The sequence below is a fragment of the Dryas octopetala genome, chromosome 8 (genome assembly GCF_963921425.1).
Source record: "Dryas octopetala chromosome 8, drDryOcto1.1, whole genome shotgun sequence".
NCBI classification, from domain to species: domain Eukaryota; kingdom Viridiplantae; phylum Streptophyta; class Magnoliopsida; order Rosales; family Rosaceae; genus Dryas; species Dryas octopetala.
Genome location: NC_141373.1, coordinates 6219633 through 6228493, shown reverse-complemented (window position 1 = coordinate 6228493; position 8861 = coordinate 6219633). Strand labels below are relative to the sequence as shown.

General features: G+C 39.4%; 2 protein-coding genes across 2 annotated transcripts; both read left to right on the top strand.

The window, feature by feature from the left end:
- The first annotated feature begins 223 nt into the window (after positions 1 to 223).
- On the top strand, positions 224 to 4307 carry LOC147276526 (UDP-glycosyltransferase 74G1-like). Its single transcript, XM_086254394.1, has 2 exons — positions 224 to 893; positions 3379 to 4307. The coding sequence occupies exons 1-2, from the start codon at positions 237 to 239 to the stop codon at positions 4108 to 4110; spliced, it is 1389 nt and encodes a 462-aa protein (XP_086110520.1). The 5' UTR covers positions 224 to 236; the 3' UTR covers positions 4111 to 4307.
- A 169-nt stretch (positions 4308 to 4476) lies between these two features.
- LOC147276525 (ATP phosphoribosyltransferase regulatory subunit) lies at positions 4477 to 7651 on the top strand. The gene is made up of 4 exons (XM_086254395.1): positions 4477 to 4787; positions 4918 to 5154; positions 5285 to 5350; positions 7194 to 7651. The coding sequence occupies exons 1-4, from the start codon at positions 4620 to 4622 to the stop codon at positions 7332 to 7334; spliced, it is 612 nt and encodes a 203-aa protein (XP_086110521.1). The 5' UTR covers positions 4477 to 4619; the 3' UTR covers positions 7335 to 7651.
- Positions 7652 to 8861: the final 1210 nt, after the last annotated feature.

The window sequence follows — 8861 nt, the reverse complement described above, 5'->3', positions numbered from 1 at the left end:
AGTTATACTTACAAAAGTTTTCCTTCAATTATTTTGAATAAGTTCTTACAAATCATTTTTTTAACAAAGAGACGTGTGGATCTTACTTGGTTGACAACTTAATAAATTATTCAACCACTCCAGATTCGTGGACAGATTGTGCACTTCCTCTTCATTCTTCAGCTGTGCAGCACTATTTATATAATTTGGTACACTACAAATTTCCCAAAACACAAATACAAGACACAAACATAGAAATGGAGAAAGAACAGAGAGCCCACAAAACTCACTGTTTGATCTTACCCTTTCCTTCCCAAGGCCACATTAATCCCATGTTCCAATTTGCCAAGCTTTTACACCACAAAGGAGTCAAAGTCACACTGGTCAACACCCACTATCTCCACAACACAATGCACAGAGGATCCAATAATTGCATTGACTTGGAGACTATTTCTGATGGCTATGATGAAGGTGGGAGAGCACAAGCAGAAAGCCGAGAGGCCTATTTGGAGAGCTTTCGGAGAGTTGGGTCAAAAACATTGGCTGAGCTCCTTGAGAAGCTGTCAAGCTCAGGGTGCCCAGTTGATTGCATTGTTTATGATGCATTCATGCCTTGGCCTTTAGATATTGCCAAGAGGTTTGGGATAATTGGGGTTGTTTTCTTCACTCAGTCTTGTGCTGTGGACAACATCTACTACCATGTCCACAAGGGGTTGCTGAAACTTCCTCTTGCTGCTGATGGGTCTGAGATTTTGCTTCCTGGGTTGCCACCACTTAAACCCTGGGACTTGCCATCAATTGTGTATGATTTGGGGTCTTACCCTGCTATCTATGACATGTTTATGGGTCAATTCTCCAATGTTGACCAAGCTGATTGGGTCCTCGTCAACACATTCTATGAGTTGGAAGAACAAGTAAGTAGTCTTACTTACTATATGCCTAGTCAAATTAATGTGAAATTAGTGCTCAACTCTTCCCTTATTTGAAATCTACACTTTAATGAGTCAACCAAAATATTGTGAGATTTAGTGTTAAACACTCTCCTTGAAATCTTTTCTCCGGGGGGCCATGCTAGTAGAAAAGTAGTCTCTCTTTTGGAGGACCAAGAGCTATTATGTGTGCTCCTACTAAGAGAAATTTACACTTGATGACTCTTATACCCTATTGAATATCCATTTTCAAAAGTTTAAACTATTAGGTGCATATCATAGACTCATAGTCTTATTAGACACTTAATCCAAATTGTGTTGATTGTGGCACTAGTGCACACATGAGGAGCTGTGTTTTTAGGACAATACTTCCCTCATTCCATGGTAGGAAGAATTCCTTAGTCCCCACTGATGTGACATAACCATGGCCACACACATCTTCTTTTTTTTTTTTTTTTTTTTTTTTTAGTCCAATAACTCTTAATCTAAATATTTTTTGTTGAGTTAACTTTTTACCTTAGTTAAAATCTGTTTTATTTTATTTTAGGAAAAATTTTCAAACAAGACACCTATTTTGGGGTCAATCTTAGTTTAGGACACCAGTTTGAATTTGTCTTAGTGTAGGACACATATTTAGGATTTGTGTTAGTTTGGGACAATCCGTCAACTCCGTTAACTTTTCCGTCCAAAAAAAGATAATTTGGTTATTTCATATTTTTAAAACAAATAAAAATAAAAAAAACAGGAAAAAACTAAAAAACAAAGCTTACTACCTAAAAAAATCAAAACTTTTTTTTTTGAGGAAAAAAAAAATAATTAAAAAGTTTAAAACTAAAAATTAATTTAAAATAGATTAAAACTAATAACAAAAAAAGTAAAAAAAAAAAAACTGAGATGCAGCAGATCTGGATTGCACGGCCTATTGTGACAGCTTATCGTCGGCGGAGGCCGTACCTACCGACTCGACCCCTAGCTCCCCTCTCTCTCTCTCTCTCTCTCCCCCAGCCTGCCTGACCACCTGTCGCACCCCATTCAACCCAGCCCCAACCCGATTCGCCCCCAGCCCCCGCCCCCGCCCCGTTGCACCCCCTCCCCCCAGCCCCAGCCCCCATCGCACCCCCCACCCAGCACCAGCCCCCCCCCCCCCGCCCGCTTTCTTCTTCCCCACCCTGAACCACCCCTGCCTCTCTCTCTCCCCAACTCAACCCGGTTCGCCCTCTCCCTTCAGCCCTCGCCCCGTCACACTCCCCAGCCCTTGCCTCTGTCGCACCCCTCACCCAGACCAGCCCCCCGCCCGCTTTCTTCTTCCCCACCCAGAACCACCCCTGCTTCTCTCTCCCCAACCCAACCTAGCCCCTCCCCGACCACCCCCCTTCACCCCAACCCAGCCTGCCCCGCCCCTTCACAAGCCCCCCCCCCCCCACCCAGCCCCGAGAGAGAGAGAGAGAGAGAGAGAGTTTAATTTTTTTTTTTCAATTTTTAGTTTTTATTTGTTTTAAAAATATAAAATGACCAAATTATCCCTTATTTGGACGAAAAAGTTAACGGAGTTGACAGATTGTCCCAAACTAACACAAATTTTAAATATGTGTCATAAACTAAGACAAACTCAAACTGGTGTCTTAAACTAAGATTGACCCCAAAGTAGGTATTCTATTTGAAAATTTTTTCCTTTTATTTTTTATGATACCTCAACTAAATTAAGACAAAAACTCAATTGGAATTTTTTTTTTTCACGTTATCCAATTACTCAAGTTGGTCATATTATAGTTTTTTTTTTTTTTTTTTTTGTGCCGGGCTTGGTCATATTCTAGACTTCGAGAATAACTTACTTATCCCTTATGTGATATTACATGATATCCCCTCTCTTTCATTGTCTCTCTCTCTCTCTCTCTCTCTCTCTCTCTCTCTCTCTCGTCTCTCTCGTCTCTCTCGTCTCTTGTCTTTATCTCTCTCTTCAAGGGATGCTACATCACTACAACATGAGGATATGTAAGTTTTTTTCTTAGACTTCTAGTTAAATGACACTTTTGCATTATGACCAAAAAAAAAAAAAAAACACTCTTGCATAGAATCATGACCTCCAGTCCAAACCTGCATTCAGGCTAAAATATTCTTCCATTGTCCATCTGTCCAACTAAAGTATCGTAAATAAAATAAAATAAAAAAAGGTTTTAACTAAGCTAAAAGTTAACTCAACAAAAAATATTTGAGTTAAGAGTTATTGGGCATTAAATAAAAAAAAAGGATTTGTATGGTTGTGGTTGTGCCATATTAGTGGGGACTGAGGAATTCCTCCTACTATGGACTGAGAGAAATATTGTCGGTGTTTTTTAGTCATGTATATAAAGTGATTATCATGGTTTTGATATGAATTTTAAGTATCAAATTAATTTCTATTATTGGATAGCTAAAGAAATTAAGGAAACGAATTTTGCATATGTTATTCCTTTTGAATTCTTTTGCATAGGTGGTGGATTGGATGACAAAATTTTGGCCACTGAGGACCATTGGACCTACTATACCGTACAAGTACTTGGATAAGCGACTCGATGAAGATGACAAAGAATATGGTGTCAACCTCTTCAAGTCAGACAACGATGCCTGCATCAAATGGCTAAACAAAAGGCCAAAAGGGTCTGTTGCATACGTATCATTTGGCAGTGTAGCAGTACTTGAAGTTGAGCAAATGGAGGAACTGGCATGGGGTTTGAAGAGGAGCAAAAGCAATTTCTTGTGGGTGGTTAGAGAATCAGAGGCAGAAAAAGTCCCAAAAGGGTTTGTGGAGGAGACATCAGAGAAGGGCTTGGTGGTCTCATGGTGCCCCCAAATGGAGGTTTTGGCTCATGAGGCTGTTGGGTGTTTTGTGACACACTGTGGTTGGAACTCCACATTGGAGGCCTTGAGTTTGGGGGTTCCATTGGTTGCAATGCCACAATGGACTGACCAAAGCACCAATGCCAAGTCCATTGTGGATGTGTGGAAAATTGGGGTAAGAGCTCAAGTTGATGAGAAAGGGGTTGTGAGACAAGGAGCATTGGAACATTGTTTAAGTGAAATAATAGAGGGAGAGAGAGGGAAAGAAATACAAAGGAATGCAATCAAATGGAGAGAATTGGCAAGAAAGGCAGTGGGTGAAGGTGGAAGTTCTGATAGAAATGTTGATGAGTTCATTGCAAAACTGCAGGTTCATCAGCGCTAGCTGCTGCTAAAGTTCAAGTCATGGAGATTGGAAAAATAAGTAGAGTTTCGATCCCTTCCAATGTAAACAATAAAAAATAAATAAATAACCATATGTGTACAATGCCTTGTTATTTGTTAAGCTGATTTGTGCACAAGGCATATCACCTTATTTTCAATTCTCAGTTGTATTAAAGTGTTTCTGACTTTCTGGATCAAGCTTCAAAGTATTTTCCTTTATTGTCTTTTCTTGGTGTAGGAAGAAGGAAAGTACTTTTCTTTGTAGCTATTAGGTCACAATGACTCACACATCAGTAAGAGATATTCCTTTTCAACTACATACGTGGTTACAAATTTTGGAGACCATTTCTGATGGCTATGATGAAGTAGAAAAGTAGTCTTTCTTTTTTCGAGTTAATTATCTTTTATTACGGGTTGTCATCGTCCAAAAGAACGAGTTTCCGTAGTCCAATCTCAAACTAAAACCAGTCACCACAGCTCAACTACCTTAAACCCTCAGTCACCACCACCATGCCATTCTCGGCAACTCTCTTACCTCCCACTCTTTTTCACTTCCCTCAAATACAACAACAATTACAACTTCATCTACCTCACACTCTCAATCCCCATCTCAAACCCAAAAGCTTCAGCCTTCAATTTCATCGCCTAGCCTCCAGACGAGTCCCCAACTACCCTCAGGTCCTCTCTCTCTCTCTCTCTCTCTCTCTCTCTCTCTCTCTCTCTCTCTCTCTCTCTCTCTCTCTCTCTAAATCAACCACTGTCTACTACAATTCCAATCAATTAACCCTTTGGGATTTCATTTTTACAGGGCGGCGCTGATGTCGACGACCCTCGCAATTGGAGCCGCTCCACCAGCTCCGAGGTTGATAGGCGCTATGATTTCGAAGACGATGACGAAGACGACGAAGATGAAGATGATGAAGAAGAAGAAGATAGGAGTTTGGATCTGTTGGTGAGGTTTGTTCAAAATGTCTTCAAGAAGGTCTCCAGGCGAGCCAGGAAGGCCGTACGATCAGTTCTTCCCGTCTCGATACCCACCAAGTTGGTAAACATTCATATTCTAAATCTGGGTCCAACCCATTAGCTTATATTTTGTCACCCATAAATTTTTTTTAACGCTGGGATTTCTATAGCTGAATTGTTGGATTGTATTTTGTTGGCCTGCTCATTCATAGGTGGGGTTTTCGGTTAATGGGGTGCTAATGCTGGCGTTTTTGTGGGTCTTGAAGGCATTTCTTGAGGTAATGTATATATGTAATTCGCATTCATGCATACAAAGTACAAACTTCCATCTACTTGGTTATCAATATGCTCTTTTGGGTTTTAGTTCCATGTGAGTTCAAGATCAGTTCCATGCTCTTGTGTCTTGTTACTGGTTCTTTTAGGGGTCTATTTCCCAGGACGTGTAGGTTCTCAAGTCCAGGGTATGAAGTGAGTAAAGGTGTTAGTTTTAATGCTCATTCTGCACACACGGTTGGTAATTTAGACAACAATGTGGTCTTATGTAATTTTTCCCTAACATGTTTAGTTTTTCAAACTTGTGTTCTGTTAGTTTAAGGAACTGAAATATTAAAACTCGAACTTTTTTGTTGCTTGTGTGGTTTTCCTTAGCACCAATTTTGAAAGTGATCTTGTTTCTTGATACTGCAAGACACGAGTTTGTGTAGTTACTGGACCCAACACAGGTTATGGTTTCGATCTTTGAATAAATCTCAAGAAGGAAATAATGCCAAATTAATAGTAAGGGGAAATCTCTGCTATTGCAATTCATTAGAGAGTAGTTTTGTAATGCACATGATAATAATTGAAGCACTTAGATGTTTTTATGCCTTTGTGGAATGCTCAGTTACTGATGTAAGTAATTAGCTCTATGTCAATGTTGGTTCATCTGGAAGGAATAAGTCAGAAGGCAAAGTGCCATAATACTGGTTGGCTCTGGTTGAGCTATGGCTTCTAAGTATAACCTGGTCTGGAATTCTTCTTATGTGTGCCAACATTCACATGCTGAAAGTGGCCTGAGCTGCAGTTTGTATATGCAGTGAATTTTTTTTTTTATCAAAAGCTGATTTGGGGTGAGTGCTGCATTTTGCGTATTTCAAAAGCTTGATTTTTGGGTGAGTACTCATTTTCTATGTTTAGCAGGCCTTTGGCAGAGGACAGATTTGAAATGTTTACAGTTGCTAGAGTTAGGAAAGTTTAACACTTCAGAAGTTCTTAAAGTGCATTATACGCAAAACTTGAAGAAGAAGAAGATTCCTTATTCAAATGATCTCTTATGAGTATACATATGCTTATCGATGTCTTCCTGATTTCTGCTTTAGAAGCTACTTATTCTTCAAAATCCAACTTAGAATCTGAGAGAAATGATATCACAGTGTCTCGACCAATCTTGCTTTTCAAATACATCATCTTTCTGTCAAATTTTGTTTGAAATATGATGTGCAGCTGCACATGATCCAATGACTACAAAAGCAATTACTTGAAGCAAAACTTATTGAAATATTGCATGTGCCATGACCATCAGAACCATGCAGACCTCAATGTTGGAAATCAATACCGGCCCTCTGCACCACCAGACCTCTAGGAATCTTTCTCTTTCTCAAGCACTTTCACTCTCTAGCAGTTTCTCATCCTCTTTCTTTTATGCTCCAATATCTCTCACTAGGAAACTGCCTCAAGGAAAAATCTATAGGATTGCATGGAGCATTGCATGGCTCCATTAGCTTGTGCATGTTAAGGAGTGGGCTGAGAGATGATGTAGGAATGTAATGTGTGACAGCATGTAAGTGTGTGGAATGTGTTTGGAAGCAACATGCAATGAAGTGATAAGTTTGGGATGTCCTGTATTGGTGTTGTTACTTTAATAGCTTTCAAGTCATACTGCTTTTATGGCTGGTGTTTGGAATCCCACTTGTGTGGCTATAGTTATACAGAGAATTACATAGAAAACAGTAGCAACTCTTATTTCAGTGTTTGCATCAGCAATGAATTATTATTTGTATTTAATTATGATTTATACAGTACCTGGATGGTTTCCTTATAAAAGTTTGCTATTACTTAGCTTTGTGTGTATGTTAAATCTAGGTCGTTTGCACCCTTGGTAGCCTAGTGTTTGTAAGCATCTTACTCATCCGTGGGATCTGGACTGGAGTTGCCTATGTACAAGAAAACCGCAACCAAGGTGAAAACCGTCCGTGGACTGGCACACAGCCTGCAGCAACCTGATACTTCCATTCAGCCAATAGAGATTGTTCAGTTGATAATCTCACACAGGAATAAGAGCATTGAAACCAAGAAGATAGCATCAGAATGCGTTCGAGCATTAGCATTGTTCTGGTCTTGAAAGAATTGTAATTATGATGATAGCTTCCTGCCTAAACAGGTAGACAAGATATTCTTGTGATCTTGTGTGATATTGATTGAGCACCAAGTATAAAAGTAGGTAGAAGTTTTGTTATGATGTTTGGGTGGGAGGTCCCCCTGTATGATACACATAATATCCACAGTTATCCTGTCAATAATGAAATTTGTCATTTGCTTTGTTTCCTTTTGCAGCTGTCATTGTGCTCTGCAGGGAAAGTGAATGCTTCCCATTCTATTTTGTATGCGTATACATAGTTCAATATCTGCAGTTCTTTTCCTCGTCATAATGATAGTTCAAAATCAGAGAAGCGCTCTTACTTTTCTGTTCTTTTTTCAATTAAACCAATAACTAGTTGGTGAAGCTTTTATACTATTCTCAGGTGAATTGTGATTTTTTTATTTTTTTTACTTATGGAGACAACAATGACACTTGAAACTTGAAAGTGAGACTTGAAACTGATATAATTGCTGTTTACCTACAAGTACTCGCTACTTCATTTGGATTGGAAATGCTAATTACATTCCCAAGGGAAGCTTATCAAATATCAATACAGTAATGCTACACTTACCACATTTTTATACCACAATTTCATACCATCTTACATGGCATTCATACATTGGACACTACAAATTAAAAAATAAAACCTAAAAAAGAAAAAAGAAATACCCTTCCAGTAAAGTAATGACACATCAGGTGGGTGAGTGGTGACACAGACTTTTATCATGGTGGTTGGATGGACCCCTTGCACTGTGCAGGGGTCCCGCGATTGCTTTGCTATGTGCACATAAGATTTGCCAGGCTGTTGTATCCCTTGTCGCATTTTTATCATCATCATCAAAATCTTCAATGGGGAGTTGCTTACTTACTTGCCACCTTATAATGTTAAATAACAAGACCATTCACAAAAAAATTGCCACTTATTCAATTTTTATTATAATTTTTCATTTATATTTTATGTTTTTGAATTGTTAATTTAGTTTTTATAGTAACAATTGAACATTTTAGTGCATGTGGCGATGTTTAAAGAAAATAAACATACCCACCACACTTGACTATCATTATCGTCTTTCCCACCACCACTGACACTACCTCCACAACCCGACACAGCCTCCACAACTCAACACTACAGCCACCTCTCTCCATGCCACTGCCACCACCATCCCTATTTCCTCCACTATTGTCATTAGTATCACCACCATCCTTACTTCCATCACTATCACCACTAGGGTTGGCATTTCTGACCGAGCAACCGAAAAAATGGCCACCACCACTGATCTGAACCGATCGGTTATTTTCTTTTCTTGTCGATTTCGATTGGTGGAAAGGACCGAACCGCCACCATCGGTGGTCGGAAGCAACATGGAAAACCCCTTAGTGAAACACCAAAA